The sequence below is a fragment of the Coturnix japonica genome, chromosome 6 (genome assembly GCF_001577835.2).
Source record: "Coturnix japonica isolate 7356 chromosome 6, Coturnix japonica 2.1, whole genome shotgun sequence".
Lineage (NCBI taxonomy): Eukaryota > Metazoa > Chordata > Aves > Galliformes > Phasianidae > Coturnix > Coturnix japonica.
Genome location: NC_029521.1, coordinates 30,939,771 through 30,957,178, shown reverse-complemented (window position 1 = coordinate 30,957,178; position 17,408 = coordinate 30,939,771). Strand labels below are relative to the sequence as shown.

The 17,408-nt window shown below is 46.9% G+C and overlaps 1 protein-coding gene across 18 annotated transcripts in view; it reads right to left on the bottom strand.

The window, feature by feature from the left end:
• The window catches only part of JAKMIP3 (Janus kinase and microtubule interacting protein 3), a 45,562-nt gene that overhangs the window by 10,657 nt on the left and 17,497 nt on the right, over positions 1-17,408 (bottom strand). For 4 of the 18 annotated variants that reach the window (XM_015867600.2, XM_015867595.2, XM_015867602.2 and 1 more), the window contains exons 2-17: positions 15,605-15,744; positions 14,783-14,964; positions 13,067-13,564; positions 9,307-9,522; positions 7,550-7,669; positions 6,648-6,794; positions 5,797-5,928; positions 5,358-5,393; positions 4,064-4,123; positions 3,669-3,797; positions 2,364-2,492; positions 1,252-1,335; positions 907-969; positions 716-814; positions 367-465; positions 220-279 (exon numbers count right to left, since the gene is read on the bottom strand). In XM_015867600.2, coding sequence (XP_015723086.1) covers positions 220-279; positions 367-465; positions 716-814; positions 907-969; positions 1,252-1,335; positions 2,364-2,492; positions 3,669-3,797; positions 4,064-4,123; positions 5,358-5,393; positions 5,797-5,928; positions 6,648-6,794; positions 7,550-7,669; positions 9,307-9,522; positions 13,067-13,564; positions 14,783-14,905 — 1,995 coding nt within the window. In that variant the 5' untranslated portion in view covers positions 14,906-14,964; positions 15,605-15,744. The remainder of the gene's footprint in view (positions 1-219; positions 280-366; positions 466-715; positions 815-906; positions 970-1,251; positions 1,336-2,363; positions 2,493-3,668; positions 3,798-4,063; positions 4,124-5,357; positions 5,394-5,796; positions 5,929-6,647; positions 6,795-7,549; positions 7,670-9,306; positions 9,523-13,066; positions 13,565-14,782; positions 14,965-15,604; positions 15,745-17,408) is intronic. The other 14 variants (XM_015867598.2, XM_015867601.2, XM_015867603.2 and 11 more) reach the window with 10 other exon arrangements.

Genomic DNA, 17,408 nt, shown 5'->3' with positions numbered 1-17,408 from the left:
TTTATCGGCAATTTAAAAGCAACATTGTGGCATCGAAGTCCTGTGCAGCGCTTGTAAGAAGGCAATCAACAACAGCCTCAACAAGCTGGGGAGCAGGTAGCATCTAGCTCGGTGCCCGCACTGCAGACAGCTTTGGCCATTGCAAGCCAAGCAGCTTTGCTACAATCAGCAGAAGGACAATGCATACCAAAGCATGCACAATATATTAAAGGAACATACACTTACGGCGTTATCCCCTAAAATGTCCAATTTTTTCATCAGCTCTGCCACTACTATGTCCTAACGAGAGAGGAATGGAAAACCAGCAGTCAGAGCAGTGTCGGATTTGATTTAGAGAAAGGAGAAGCAGATGTGAGGATCCCTTACTGTGACACCTTCTGCCTCGCAGTAAACCTGGAGAGGGCTTTTCCCCTCCGTGAAGGGAATGTGATGGAAGTTGATAGCAGGTGATCTTCTTTCTCGCTCCTGAAAGAACAGTGATTGTCTGGTTACTGCACTGATGTTATTGTTACATGCACCAGGACTGCCTCTAGCAGCTGGGCAGAGCAGCCCTGCCATGGGCACGGGGGCCATGCTGAAAATAACTTGGGTACTTTCCTTCCTTTTAGCACTTGGTCATACAGCAACATGGCAGCGTGGGACGGGCCCAGCCATGGTGCCCCAGGCCTGGTGACACAGTGTGGGGCAGCAGCACAGCCCTGCAGTGCCAGCTCACCTCCAGCTCCAGGATCCTGAACTCCAGGAGCTCGTTCTGATCTTTGACGTCCTGCACATCGTGCTTCAGGCGAGCCTCCTCTGCTTCCATTTGCTTTATCTGTACAAGAAAGCAGTATGTGTTGGTACAACACATTGCATTCCATAAGCAATAGATGTTATTTGAATAATACCAGTAGAGGTGCTGGGCACCTTTTCCACAAGTTCTTGGTTCCTTCTGTACAGTGCTTGCTTCTCCTCAATCCACTTCATGTCCTGGGAAACACAAACGGTTGGTAGTATGGGTGAAAACTGGCCATGTTTGGCACAAGCACAGAAGCACATCCTTCATTAAATCACACATACAGTGAGGAACAATGTTGCATAGGAAACTGCAACTCTGTTATTGCCTACGATGCAACAAAGCAACTCATAAAGCATGTAATGCATGTAAACCAAACATTTTGTTAGAGAATGGCCATCCTTCCCTCACCACCCCCCCTGCCCACACTGCACCGTGGCTGTGCATGGGATGGGATGGGGGCTGGGGGGCATTACCTGCCCCTGCTCTGCCAGGGCCTTTTCCAGGTCCTCTATCTGAGCCTGGGATCGGTGTATCTCTGCTTGGAGCTGCTCACGTGTCTGTAGGAGAGGAGGGAAAAACAGCACAGAAATAAATAAGTAAATACAACTCTCCCTAAGACCCAAAATCTAACACAGATAGGGAAAATGCTTAAAGCATCAAATCCTTTTAACAAATAATTTTAAAAGCTCTATGGCAGGGTACATTTGGGGCTAAGCACGCAGCATTGGTCACTCATTGTAAAATGAAGCCTATGAGATGGCACATCTTTAAGGTTTTAGATAAGCAACATCCTGGTGAGTAGGAACTAGAATGGGAAAGGACACATGGCTTGTGACAGCAGAACACAGCAGGTGCAGCTGGCAGCCCCCTGTGCTCCTGAATGAGGCGGGGGCCCACATGGTTCTCTTAGGCTTCAGACTGCCAGCTGAAGGAAGCAGGGATCATCCTTTACCAGCTGTGTTCTCCCTTGCACTCTGTGCCCCAGCAGCTACATGACACACCATGTCCTTGTAGCACAGAGCAGACTCCTCATGACCAGAACATCCTATATCTGATAGGGAATTGCCACTTGGGGCAGTGGAGCCTCGTGGCCATGAGGCCAGGCAGAGCTGCACGGGGCACTTGGAAATGTCACTAAGGACATGGATTTTGGGGTTATAATCCATGTTATAAAGAATCACGTCATCTGAATCCAGAGGAATTGAGCCATAATGCATGCAAGATCACCCATACTGGGTTTTTATAGAAAGGGAGCTTAATTTTAAGGATTTCCCATTAAAAAAAAATAAAAATCTGGCTGAATTTCTCTTAATCTGATCAAGAGGTGAAACCAGCTGAACACATTCACTGTGGTTCCCTCAGCAAGCAGCGCAGGGTGTAGTGGGCTGGGCAGGGGGGATGAAGTGGGGATGGGGATGGGACCCCCCTTGGAGCCCCCCACTGTGTGCCTGGAGCTGGGACCCCCCAGTCCCACAGCCCAGCCAGGAGCTGGAGGGCAGCTGACACCCTGCAGTGTGAAGAGGTACAACAAGCACGGCGCACACAACAACAGCCCTTTAGTGCATGTAATATAAGCTATTTAGACCTTAACTTCTCGCTCTGCATCCAATGTTCCTCCGACCTGTTCCTGCAATAGGGCGTATGCACGCTGCAGAGCCTGGTACTCCATCGTCAGCTGCCGGAACCGCAGTTCTGTCTCTTCTTTGGCCATGCCCTGAAATGGTTCAAAACAAACCTGGTTTGTGCCAGTTGCTTATTGTGTTTATTCTGCAACAAGAGATTAATAAAATAAGATGAGCAGATAATTGCTTTCTCTAAAAGTGCTGGAGTTCCTACAAGAATGCAATAGGAATTTCCCCCTCTCTGAGAAGATAAAAACTTCCATCTGAGTCACAAACCAGAGACTGGATGACCCGGTATTACTTTACCAGGGAAACCCTTCACATTTAGAGGCAAAACCACAGCTTTCCTGCACCACCAATAGGTTTCAAGTCCGCAGACTGACCCACACCTGATATCTCAGTTATTAAACCAGGAATCTGAAGACAGAAACTGCAGAAATGGTGACATCAACAGGAAGAGCACCTTTCATCTTCATTCCCCTCCTTACCACATCCAGCACTGTGTGATTCCATGTCAGGCTGACCACAATATTTCACTCTACATGACATGAAGTGACACCGTGGGTGCATGCAGAAACTCAGAGCTATCTGCACAGGGAAAATGGCAATAAAAGAGTGAAAAATAAATAGGCTCCAAAAATAGATTCAGCCTCCCGCAGTGCAGCTCACACCTGGCAACAACTCATGTGTCTTCTAGGGTAGAAATATGAATTGTTCAGGTTCTGTTTCATAACCAAGGGATCTGATTACAACCCGTGAAACAGACAAAGTGACAGAAGAGAAACTGCAGCGACCATAGACTGAAGTGGCTGCTGTCACTGTTAGGAAGTTCTGTTTATTGCAAGGCTCTCGTTAAGCCAAGGAACAGCTATCAGGGCTGGTACACACCACGGAGTGCATTTGTAGGGAAGCAGTGTTGGAAACAATCCCTTCCCCTCATTACAAACACTCAGAGTCCCAGAAAAGCCACATCCTCAGAGCATTGCAGGGAGCCAGCTCTCCCCCAGCACTGTGCTGGCTGCAGAACCCAGGGCAGCACAGTCACCCTGCTCATGGCTGCACTTGTGCCAAGCTCTGGATGACAGAGGAGAACTGGAGTTACCAAAAACCTGAGACCCACAAACATTAACCATCACACCCAGTGTGACGTCAGCACCGGTCTGTAGTTCTGTGGTCAGAGCTGGCCAGAAATGAGCAGACCAGGAGTCACTGTGCGGTGACAGCAGGGTTCAATGCCTCAAACACACCACCCAGCTGTCTACAAATACCTCTTCCAGGTCATCATCAGGGGTGCATGGGGTCTGGTCCGTCCGATCCGTTTGATATGAGATAGAGGATCCATCAGACTCCAAGGAGGCTTCTTCATCATAGCCGAAAAATGTCTCCACCACCGGCTTCTGGGCAGAGAGAGGTGTCAGTGTGTCCCACACTCAGCTGCTGGGCCTGGTGTGGGCAGGGCTGTAGGGATTCTCTCCATACCCTGCAGCCTTTGGGGTCTGTGTGCACACAACCTGGGGGACACCACTCCCAGCCCTGCCCTCACCCCCATCCAGGCAGCCTGATGTGAACCCTGCACTTGGACCCCGCTCCCCCCCTGCCCTCACAGCCGCTGTGCCCACTGTGCCCATCACAAACCAACCTTTTATTGCTGTTTTTCTTTTACCTTAGGAATTCTTGTCATTTTTTTCCTTTGCTTCCTATACCTTAACAGCTTATCACGTTCCTGAAAGAGCCAGACACAGAGCTGTTAATTTAGTTAACCGCAGCAGTTTTCATAGTCACAGGGCAACCAAAGAGTGGAGATGGAAGTGCTGGACAGGTTTGAATCTTGCTCCAAAGTCTTCTGAGATTGCAGTTTACAACTATCAAATGTTTTTCATGGTCATGAAAATCCAAACAGCAAAACAAAAGGAGGACAGCACAGACACTGCTCTGTACCCCGCTCTGTTCTGCAGCTCCATGCAGTGAGGCTCTGTCCTGGGACAAAAACAGAGCCCAGCCCTGTGACTGCCCTGCGCCATGCCTGCATGTCATTGCCCAAACCACTCAGAATTCTGAGGCTGTTTGCAATAAGCACATCCAAAAGCTGATTAACAACAAGCCCAAGCCAAACCCGCCTGCGTTCCCCAAGGATGTGCAGCTCTCAGTGACTCTGATGAAGGGGTTGAGCCTGTACTGCTGCCAGCCAGCTTTTCTCTTTGTTGGTAATTATGACTCTTTTCATAGAGTGCTATTAATTTTTAATGCGCTGATTATTTGATTAGTATTATTCTGGATGGCACATCAGGCAAACTCTGGAGCTGAAGAGCCAGTGGATTCCTACAAGGATGCTCTCCCACACCCCACATCAGCCCTTTGCTGGAGGGTGTGCTGATGCTGGGACACCAACAATGTGCCCTTCGTGCATTATCCACAGCAACAGAGAAAATCAAACTCTTGTTTTTTGCTTGGCAACATAAGCTTTGCTGCACAGTTAGCAATGGAAAGTAAAACACCTTTTTGGTACATACTGATGGCTAAACTTAATGAAATCTTCATCACCAATAGCAAAGGGATGAGCTGTGCAGAGCCCTGTTGGGGAGCTGCTGTGGGTACGGTGAGGCAAGGCTGGGATATTAGTTTGAAAACACCACTGTGATGTGGCAGAGCTGTCCCAGAGATGGGCACCACGTGCTGTGCCATTGGGATGAGCTGGCCCTGCTGCCATTGTGCATCCCTGGGGCAGGGGAAAGCTTTCCTCTCCCAGCAGAGCTCTGCTCCACGCTGGCACAGCATTGTTGTCCAGAGAACAACTGCTAATAAGGCCTTCAGTGGTAAAGGCACTGGGACAGAGTCTGAGTTACTTTGCTGCCCAGAGAGGGAGGAAAGTGACAATAAATGTTGCCCCTTGTGTGCTTTTCATGAACTGCAACTTAAATCATGCAAAACAATGAGGGTAAGGTTAGTGTCACACGTACCATGACACTCTTCACATAGCCAGCAGTTTCCAGGGTCTAACAAAAAGAAGAATAAAATAACTTCAGTAAGAGAGCATAATAAGAATAGCCCACAGATAAAACAAACACGTTTTTCTCAGGCCCGGTGCCGCTCTGGTTGAAGGAGCTCAAGCAGTTTGCTTTGCTGCTGCAGGATCTGGCCACTGGTGTGTGTGCAGGGAGCACTGCAGTGGTTGTGCTGTGCAAGCACCACATGGTATGGAAGGATCCTGCCCAGACACCGTACACAGATCACCAGGATTTAGGTCAGTGTCTGCTGATCTCACAGACACCAGCTGTGCTCCCACTGCTGCTGTGCCTGCTTGAGCATAGCACCCCAGATGTGCCCTCCTCTGAGTTTCCCTTCCTTTATATGTGTCCTTAGTTGGCCTCGTGTCAGTGTGGCACTGTTCCATCTTACCTTGGAGAGCTCATCAATGATATTCTGCTGTTCGATGATTTGGAGTCTCAGGAGATCCACTTCTCTTTCTTCCTGGTTGTGGTCGAGGTCATTTAAGGAGCTCGGTCTCCTCATTGCTCCTGCTCTTTGCCTCTGAAAGAAACCCATGTGGCAAAAGTGGAAATGAGGCTTTGCTGAAGAGCTGCATCCAGCCTTTCCCATTCCCAGCTATTAATGCACACATCTTACAGCTGTGCTCGCAGCTGCCCCTTGGTTCTGTGGTTCTACCCACATCCCAGGCTGTTCTGCTGGAGAAGGCACTTGGGCTGGGCCACCAGCACTGCCTGCTGTGTTGTGCACTCATGTCCACCTGCAGCAGCCCGGGTTGCTGTGCTCTGGGATGACAAGGGACTGAGGTTGGCCCCGTGGTGATGACACCTGTGAGTGTCACCACCAACAGCTGCTGCTGATGGCTGCCAGCAGTGCTGGAGGTAACACTGGAGGGGAAGGGAGAGCACCGCAGGCGTGGGCTCCCTTGGGGTGATGGGTGACTCTGGCACAAGAGCCGAAGCTGAAGTGAACTGCTTTGTGTTCACATTGTAACAGCGCTCTGTGACCAAGCAGCCATCTGATCAACATCCACAGAGTGCACACAATTCATTTTCTTCAGGACTATTGTTCTTCTGGGCCAAAATAAAGCAGGTTATACAAAACAAAACAAGCTGAAGCCACAAACCACCCAGAGCATCACAGCAAACAGCTGGAAGGAGAAGGGGCTCCCAACCCCCTCACACGCTGTGATGCTGCTGCCGTGTTGCCCTGTGGGCATGTGCTGCCTGTTCCCCTGGGATGGCGCTCACTCCCACACTTACCATTGCGATGTTTTCCTGTGTTACAAATTTTAGTTTATTTTCCATTCGACGTAAGGCGTGTGACAGCTCCTCATTCTTCCTGCTCAGGCGTTTGTTTTTGTCCAGGATGGGCTTGTACTGACTTTCAGCTTCTCTGAGGCGTTTTAACTGAAAAAATTAAGAGAGAATTGACACCTCAGGAACAATTACTTTTTATCAAATAAATTAATCATTTTCTTTCACAACCATAGTAGCAGTACTTTCTCCTAATAAATAGCAGAATATACCAGGAAACTCTTGGTTTAGCCCATTGGGAAGTGGGTCCTTCCTTGCTTGTGGGGTGTGCAACAAGTATGCCATGTAGGGAATGTATTTATTGACAATAACTATAAGCAGATAGTCACAGAATCACTGGGTTGGAAGGGATCTTGAGGATCATGGATCTCCAGCCCCCCTCTGCATGCAGGGCCACCATCCTCCACATTGATACCAGACCAGGCTGCCCAGGGCCCCATCCAACCTGGCCTTCAACATCTCCAGGGCTGGACGAGGCATCCACAGCCTCTCTGGGCAGCTGTTCCAGCACCTCACCACTCTCATAGTGAAGAATTTCCCCTGACATCCAACCTCAGTCTTCCCTCCTTCACCTTCAAACCATTTCCCCTTGTGCTGCTGTTATCTACCTTTTCCAAGAGTTGACTCCCCTCCTGTTTATGGGCTCCCTTTTGGTACTGAAAGGCTGCAATGAGGTCACCCTGCAGCTTTCTCTTCTCCAGGCTGAACAAGCCCAGCTCCCTCACCCTGTCTTTGTAGTGGAGGTGGTGATTCTTGCCAATTCCTTCCTTAAAAAGCCATTGTTTTATACACAAGAATCAGTGTGATTAGTGTGCTGTGCCACCACATTGCCCATCCCTGCTGCTCACCAGCTCGTTCCTCTCCTCTGACAGCAGCGCATTGCGGTCCTCCAGCTTCCTGATGATGGCGCTCAGCTCGGCGATTTTCAGTTGGAAGCGCCGGGCATCCTTTTCATCCAACTGCTGTTCCTAAAACAAAGATCAACTGCAAATAACTGCTCCTGGGTGCACAGGGAATATCAGCGTTATTCAAAGCTCAGCCTCTTTCTTATCCCAAATCCGAATATTTCAGAACTATCAGATGGAAGATTGTAGGGTACGGCCTTAGTGGAAATGACCCCTGAGAGCTGCAGGATGGGACCGATGGAAAGGCAAGAGTGAAAATGTAACAAAGTATGCAAATGCAGAAGTATGTATATGTAAATACAAGGTGACAAATGCTAAACTTGGAAATATAAAAGAAAATATAAAAAAAAACAAAAATCAAGGCAGTGTTTCCAATGTATGCCACTGTTGAACTGAGTGTTTCAGACACGTCACCCACTCCGAGGACATTGTTATAAGAAGATGGTACCAGGAGTACTGACATACAAATGGGGAAAATCCATGCAATTACACCATTGCATAAGCTCTCTTCCATAAAACTGAAGCCCTTATTGGGTTCTGTAGGGTCACTCATAAAGCAAATGGGGTAGCACTTTATCTGAGTGAAAATGTTTAAATCAGTTCATAAATGAAGAGAAATACAGGTAGGTGTTCTCATTCAGAATCAGAGAAAAGTTACATCTGTTTACAGGTGTGACGTGCTGTTTTGTCCTCCTCTAGTACTTATTCTGATGTTTGGCAGAAGTTGAGCACAAATCAGAAGAAGCAAATTAGTGTTCTCAGTCCCAGTGGCACTTTCAGGAGGTCTATGATTCCTCATTCAACAGGTGCAGGAGAGGCTTGGGATAAAGAACAAAATAGATCGCTTTGCTCATGTGTGACTACTTACACTTCTACTGAGAAAATTAAGGTTGCTGCAAAAGAAATCTTGATGAGAATCAGCAATGGAGAACACTGGCAAATGTGAGACATACAAGGTTAGTTAACTGAAGCTTTCTGCTGTTAGCAAATTAAGGCAAAAGCAGAAAGGAGCTATTTTTACAATTAAAAACAAACAAACAAACAAAAAACATTGTGAAAAGATGACTAAGATTTAATGTTTGGGGTATTGTGTTGTAGGAAAGAGATAGGAAAGAAGAATTAACAGGTTTCTAATTGACTTTCCAGCCCAATGAAAGCAATTGCAGCGTGAGGATGGGGGAGCAGGGAGTGCGGCACTGCAGGGCTTCCTAGTGCTTGTGCACGGGTCACCTTCTCCCGCCTCCCTCTGTAAAGCAGCCTTGCACATCTGCTTGCACAGTACATTATCAGCAGTTCCAAGAGCTAGCACACATACATTACTTGGTTAGAAGAGCATTTGCATCATTTGTTGGCAAGAATTGTGTCAAACAGTCAAATTAAGGCAGGTGGTAGAAGAATGGTGCGGTAAGGAAAGGACAGAAGAGAGACAGGAAAATTTTCACCCTGGTATCAGAAACAAACAAAGGAAACCAGAAAACAAAACGACAGACAAGCAAAAGCTCTCCCATAATTCGGTTCAATTTGAAATGTTGAACACTCAGCTAATGAACGAGAGTGAGAAATTAATGCCTCTCCGTTTTGCCTGGGTTACTATGGGAAAGCTGTTGCTCACAGAGCACTCATCAAGATTCTGTCACTTGGTGCCATTTGGTCATTCTGCTCGTTCGTTTGTTTAGGTGAAACCACGTGAAAGTGCTTACGGGGCTTCCCGAATGATCTGAAGCGTCTCCTGCACCACTTGCATAAGGAAGTTCCCGCTTGGGGCTGCCCAGGTGCCGGTCAGACTCTTTGATCTGGGACAGTTGTTCATCTAAAGCCTCCTTTTGGAGCTGCAGTCTCTGGGCATGCCCGGCTTGAACCCCTAACTCTCTTTCCAGCACGAAGACTGCTCTGTCTTTAAACTTAATCTCCTCCATCTATAAGGAGAACAGAACACAATCACACACACATGCAGCAGCTTGGCTGTACGTAGCACCCTACAGCCCAACCATTGCCATAGAGCCAACCCCTGGCCATGAAGACAAACCCTCCTCTTGCAAATACAACAGCAAGGAATAATGGACAATGAACAAACCCAGCATTGCTTCAGTAACTCATGAGCATTGTGCCTGCACGTGTGGCCGACTGACAACTTCTGCAGACCATCCCAAGACAACCCGCAGTCTCAGTAGCACTTCAGAACACCCCTCATCACTTCAGTGAACAATCAAAGTAAAAGAGATTAAAGAAAAAGGTTCATAATTAACTTTCAGAGGGAGAAGTTAAAAACAGGGAGTGGATCTGGAATGCAAGAGGTTGCTAAAGCACATTCCCTAAAGCATCTGTTGGCTTCTCCAGGCACAACATGTGCACCCTGGACACGTAAGGTTTTAAACACTTCTGAAACCTGACACATTTAGTCTAAAGGGACAGTTCTGAAACGTGGTCTGCTCAAATAAGAACGTTTTTGCCATGTGAGGACTGGATCTGATAATTGGATTGCTTTGTGAGAGTTTTGTCTGTAACCTGGAAAACAATGTGAAAAGCTGGAAAAGAATGGCACAGCATATGGGCGGATCTCACCAAGGATGTTGTTCCTAAATCCCACAGAAGACACCCCCTGGGAACAAATGCAGCTTCTCTGTGTAAAATGATGCAAACAGGATCTGTTCAGCTGCATTTTAGTCTGGGTGCTCTCAGGAATTCCCATTAAGACAATGATCTGCTGTGACTCACATACGTCTATAGAGGTCCTTCTGCTAAGCATCTAAATAGTTAGAATCATAGAATCACAGAATGGTTTGGGTTGGAAGGGACCCTAAAAAACATGTAGTGCCAGCCCCTGCTGTAGGCAGGGACCCCTCCCATAGCCCAGGCTGCTCGCAGCCTCATCCAGCCTGGTCTTGAGTGCTTCCAGGGAGGGGACATCCACAGCTTCACTGGGCAAAGAGATAGAGATAAATATGGACCCATAAAGAAAAAGATAGTGCACCATCAAACGATTACTTGCTTAACATAGGTAAAATGTTGGTGGTTGTCTCTATTTTTGTGCAAACAAAGTCATGGTGCCACATGAACAACACTTCAAAAGGAAAAAAACCAGCAGAAAATGCAAAGTATTTGTAACACAGTGCTTCAGCAGTGCTTTATCTTACTGAAAAAGCTATAAGAACAAATGGTGAACAGCTGAGGAAGCATCAATGGTCACATTTCCTTTCTTAGGATGAAGTTCACATTCATGAAACACATAAAACAATTTGATGCTGCCATTTCAATATTAAAGTGAAAGGGTGTGGAAGCAGTACCAAAGGAAGGGAGCATTTCAATACAGTTATTATCCAGTAAACTTCTTCCTTGCATCACAGACATTAAGAGGAGGGTAAGATGAGCTCCTGGCAGCAGTGCCAGGCATGAGCACAGCTGATACCAGCCATGCGAACCTAATCGCATGCAAAGGTCCACGTGTACCACGTGCTCCCCAGTGCAGTTCCTAGCACAGTTTCACATTTAGGTGGCCTTAAGCATTGTGGCTCTTTTAAAATGTATTTCCACAATGATTTTAAAACCTACATGTAGGTTTCCCTGCTTGGGAAATTTTCACTTCATATATCAACAAGGGCAAATGGTCTTAAATTGAGACAGGGGAGGTTCAGGTTGGATCTGAGGAGGAAGTTTTTCACAGAGGGTGGTGACGCACTGTTCACAGGTTGCCCAAGGAGGCTGTGGATGCCCCATCCCTGCAGGCATTCAAGGCCAGGCTGGATGTGGCTCTGGGCAGCCTGGGCTGCTGGTTGGTGACCCTGCACACAGCAGGGGGTTGGAACTGGATGAGCACTTTGGTCTTTGCCACCCAGACCATTCTGTGATTCTATGGATGGTGATGGGCTGGGTCAGATCCAGCCCTGCACAGCACCCACATCCCTGAGTGGGGTGCCATATGAAGGCATCTAAGTTCATGTATCTGCTGTTTTACATTGTTTTGAAATGTACAAATTAGAATTTGAAAAGCTTACTAAAAGCAGAATTTCTTCAGAAGGGTCATTGCCATACGGACCTGTTACTGACTGCAATATGACTCTTGGCTTTTACATCAACATCTTGGGAGCATCTGAGCCAGGAGAACAGGTTTTCAGTAATAGTTTGAGGGTTTTGAGAAGTGCTTCCCTTTCATAAAGACCAGTTTTCCATGGTGCACCATATCACCTTGGAACATCACGGCCCTCCCCTGCAAGGTGCCAGCGGCTCCATTGAAACCAATGGAAAGTCAATAGAACAGGGAGTGCTTAATGTCATTCAGGAAGCACTTAGGGCCTGGTAAAACGAAGGCATGGTGTAATTTAATTAGTATGGTTAGATAATCTGATTCATTGAAGCAGGAATAAAAAAGTTTGATTTTCAAAGGCTATTTAGAAAAACATGACGTTCAATCACTCTATTCCTTATAACTAAGGACATATTTATTTTATAACTTCTACATTAGAGGCCATTAGCATGGATTTTATTGTAATGCCTTAAGTTTATTTAGGATGTACATTAGCTATCCTTTCACTGCGATGTATTAAATCAATGCATTCAGCAGTGTATGTTTAGAGAAGAATTACTTACACTGCAGGATATTTGAACAGCGCTGACAGATCAGATGGTTATAAATTATTTTAACATCCTCTTCTTAAAGAGAAAATAATATGTGAGGGGAAGAAGCAATGCGAAGTCTGACAGGGCGCGTGGCTGAGTGCAGGGTGAGCAGTGCTGCAGGGCATTCAATGGAGAGACCACGCTGCCTTGCCTTCACATGGGGCCACTGTTTTGCTGGTGCTTGTTTAGCTGGCTTTGATTTAGCTTTCTTAGTAGTCAGGTGAGGGTGGGTTAGAAGAGACACTCAGATGGAGCCACAAAGAGGGACCCTCACTGTCTACCCTGAGGGAAAGCCATGGAGGGGGGACACAGAGCGGAAAACTCCTCCTGAACACCCTGCAGAGTGGTGGGCTCATCACCTCCACACTGTAGGGCTCAGGACTGTAGGATGTGGAGAAAACAGCATTTTGGAATTGCACACAGCTTGCTATGGGATGTTTACAGGAACCAGCAATGGCAGGGAAAGGGAGGGATGGAAGTTGGTCAGTGAGGAGCAAAGGGTGGGGAAAGAGGGTGTGGGGAAGGGATGAAAGACTGCTGGAGGCCAAAAGCACGACTGCTTTTTGAGATTCCCCTGGCACAACCAAAGGCCTGTTCCTCACATCTGTGACCTGTACCAATAAGCACTGACAGAGGTATAAAGAAGCTCCATACTAAAACATCCCACAGCAGGTTTAAAAAAAGACATTTTGACATCACTATTAGCAATCAGAAAAGAGATTTGGAGTAAGCTCCAAAAGTTTAGTTGCCCATCCTCATGCATTTAACACAGCCCAACACTTTCATTTAATTGCCATCAATAACAGAAGCATTAGGAAAAACATAGATACAGACAGCAACACATACCAGCCTGCGGATTTCTCTCTCACACTCCCTCTTAATTCTGGTGATTTCCTCTTGGTGCAGGTGATACACACTCCTTATCTCTGCAGCTTTGATTTTGTCAGCTTGGATGACCATAGTCAGAGCCTCCTCCACTTGTTTCTTGGCCCCCTTAAGTTCTGAAATTTCCTGCTGCATTTTTATTTTCTCTACCTCGAAGCCCCTCTTGGCCTCCTCTTTGGCCTCTGTGAGCAGCACAGTTTTCACCTTGTCAGGAGCCCCATCGCGCACAGCGGTCAGCAGGGCCTGGAGTCTCTGGATCTCATTATCTTTAATTTTTATGACTCTGAGCAGTTCGGCCTCGTGCTGTCTCAGCAGTGCCTCCCGAACAGCTTGGAGCTCCTTCATTTTCTCTTCGTGAAGTTTGACTTTGAGCTCTGTGACCACCACCGTACTTTTGTGCTGTTCGTGCTCTTTGATTTGCCTCACCTCCTGATTCTTCTCTCTCTCCAACTTGCTGACCTGTATGGAGAAATCAAACAAGATGAGCATTTTTATGACTAAAATCATTACCAGAAATTCCAAGTTAATCTAGGACAGATACAGATCACATTATTGTGTCAGATCCTAATGTTGTGTGTATGTGCATGGGAGATAAAGCTGGCCTGGTGAGTTGGTGCTACCAATGCACAAGTAGAACTATAGAATGACCTGGGCTGAAAGGGACCACACTGATCATCCAGTTTCAACCCCCTGCTATGTGCAGGGTCGCCAACCATTTTCAGAAGAGCTTTCAGGTACCAGTTGGGTAAGCAGGCATCACTCCACTTGCTCTCTTTTCTGCTCCAAGTTGTTTATCAGATCAGTCTATGCATATATTTAAATGCTAAGATTAGGAAGTGAATATTCGGTACGTAATAATTACTTACTAACTAGGAAAAAAAAAGTCTGGTTGATTCCTTTTAGTGAAGCTGCATTTGTCTTGCTATGGTGACACAATAAGGTTTCCCTGCTAAGAATATGCCTAAGTGTGTCTCCCAAATGAGAGCACTCTACAGAACCAAACACTGCAGCTGCAAAGGAAAAACTGCAATGTTTCAGAGAACTGGGAGGAAGTAATTTGTGAGCAGAGGAAAAGGAATCCTGACAGCTCTGTAGAAAAGGCTTTTCTTTGTCAGCCTAAGTGGTGATGTCTGTATATTTTAATAATCCCTTGCAGTCTCAGAGAGTTTAATTTGCCTGATTTAGTGCCCTAGAAGCATTAGCTAACATGTAAGTGTAATGAATTTCTGCAAGAAGCACAAAACCCAAGTGAACTAAGCATTAACATCCCAACACTACATGAAGCAAATGCTCAGAAACTAGATTAACACATCTGTGATACAAGCTATGAAGAGAATTATGTTTAATACACATCTAAGAGTTAACCAGCTCCTTCAAGAGAAGTCTGAGCCCTTCATTTTTTCTGGGGTCTCCGCAGAAGCCCTCCTGCCACATCCCATAGGGCTGCATCATTGCCATGGGGCTGTGGCTCTGGTTTGAAAGCAGGGTGCCTTGTGCTGTAGCAGAGGGAACCGCTTTAGAGCAGGATGGGAAGGGGTTACCTTGCTTCACACAGGGGCTCAACCCCCTGCTGCTGCAGCCATGTGTTCCCCAAGGCACGTACAAGCTGGCTGTGTATGGGGCAGCAGGCAGAGGGCTGTGAGGAGTGGGAAGGAGCAGAGAGGGAAGGATGCACACCTTACTCTTCTCCTGCTGGAGCTCAATCTGGATGTCGGTGAGCTTGGCCCGCAGCTCCTCGTTGGCGGCCTGCAGGGCAGCCAAGGCGTCGGGCCTGGCGCGGCTGCTGCTCCTCCTCGACATGGTGCGGCCCCGCGTCTCCCTGCGGTGCTGCTCCTCTGCCGCTACATCTTCTCACCCACCTGCAGGGAGGGAAACACATGAGTGAGGGCAGGGCTGGGCTGGGCATCGCTGCTGCATCCCATCGTTCATCTCACCATTCCTCTGCACTTTGCATTCGCAGCACAGAGGATGTGGACGTGTGCTGTTGGACTCAATAATTCTGGAGGCCATTCCCAGCCTTACCAATGCTATGACATGCAAAGAGCCGTCCAGCTCCAGCCTCATGGCACCCTCATGGCACTGGCTGGGAAATCTGCTTCCAGCATGGGCAGGAAAATGTCTCACATAAAAAGAGAAGCTGGAGGAACAAGCAGGGGTTGCACAAATCACCAGAAGCTTTCAGTGCCAAAGCAAGTTTTGTTGTTTGGAAGCAAAGAGCAAAATGGATGGAGCTTCAGAACACAACTGAAGGCTAAATAACAATGATAAATCTAATGAAGAATGCTTCACTGGACAAGTGACTTGCTTAGATAAAGCCAAACAGCAGGCAGATCACACACATTCATCAGTTCCAAGATCCATTGGAAAGCATTTTTAACTCTCACCACATTCCTGGCTTGAAGTAACACTTTGTTTCTAAATTTTGGTTAATTCATACAATAAAACATACACAAAAAGCTCTCACTTCAGAAAAGTATCCCCAGGCTCCTTAATACTAACCTTATTAATGCAGATAGAAACGGTTTTGGATGATGACTTTCAGTGCATTGAGATATTCATCTTGATTAATACTCAAAACCACAATGGAGCAGCACTAGTCCTGTCCAAGTGCTAAGAAGGAGGCTTAGCATTACAGACAGCTGCAATAACAGAATAATAAGAAATAAAAATAACATAATAATGAAAGAAACGCAATTTACGTTCTAAGAGCAAACACCTGCATCCATTAGGAGAAAAGAGCAGATAGGGGCAGCCACTGCTGGTGGTATTGAACTGAGATGAGAAGGTAGAACAGGGCTGAGAGCACCCGGGGGAGGGTCCAATTTTAGCTGCCTATATGTGAATGTCAGAGAAATAACAATTTAATGACACGGCGATTTGTCAGAATAACTTAAATCCAAACCGCTACTTTTGAAGGGCAAAAGCTACAAGAACGTTTGTTTGTTTACAGAAAGCAAAGGGCAAAACTGTTAACAGAGGCACGCTAGAAGGAGCATGAGCCCAGCAGCTGCTCTGTGGGACAGCACACGGTCACAGCACAGAGCTGTCTGAAACACCCAGGGTGACAATGTGAGCTACTTTTAGCCTGGCATTCTCCTCTGTCCCATAGGAAAATCTGGGTGCTGCCCTGAGCCCATGGGTGTCCACTTCTGGCCCAGATGGGGCTGCCCACATCTGGCATCCATTCCCTCCAAAATCAGAGCAGTCCTGGAGCACTGACAGCTCAGCTGTGGTCACACAACATGTCCCATAACACACAGGAGGTGACAATGAATGGGGCACAGAGCTGATGTTTGGATCCCACAGACTCTCATCAGAGCAATGTGAGCATGGAGCTGCCATCAGAAGCTTCCAATCTGGGATGCTAAGGCTTTAATGAGATTTCCCAGAGAAAAATCAGCTGCCTCACCACTACTTAGAATAACAAGACTGATTCTGAAAGAACTACGCAGAAATTAGTTGATTACCCTTTTTCTCTTTTAATTAATCTTTAAGGCTGAAAAAAAAAGGATCTGATTCTCTTCTAATTATTCTTTAAGGCTGAAAAAAGGGAAATGATTAGTCTTGAATGTAGCCAATGAAAACATCAGAGGATCAAGGGATGCAGATAATAGGAATTTGGTCAGCTTTGGTAACGATCTGTCTGCACAGGGCACTGCTGGCACTGAGAGCTGCAGCACGATGGAGAAGCTGCTCTGTGTGCCACAAGCTCTAAAACTTGTGAGGGAGTTAGGAAAGTACACAAAAAGAATTGTGCTTCTCCCTCTTCCCAGAGGAAACACGGGTACGTGAGATGTAGGTCTGTGCAGTGCTACAGCAGGATTCATTGCTGGGTACAACAGAGTGCAGACCCCCTCACCCTGGCTGGCAGGGATGCCCTGCACATCCCTTCTGACATGGAAGAGGTGGGCCCTGGAGCAGACAGAGAAGGAGCTGCTCCCTGCCCTGTTACAGACCCGAGCCTGTGTCCTTCCCTGAGAAGTAGGAGAGAGGGAAGGAAAATCAGCCTGGGACTGAGGACAGGGCACATCAGCATTAGTAAATGCTCCCTCGTATGGTTTCTCTTCAGTTTTGCCTCATTCTATTCAGTTTGCTGAATGGTTGGTGAATGGTAGATGGACTTCAGATAACCCACATTCATGAAACTCCACTGCTTTCAGAGACACCCGTTCCAAAGACAAGAAGCACTCAGGCCCCTGAGCTTCTAAATACATGAAAAATTAAAATGCAGTATGAGCAATACATGTGATTACTAACCAGATTCATTCACATCCATCAAACTAAGGGACGTAACCTGGGCTGC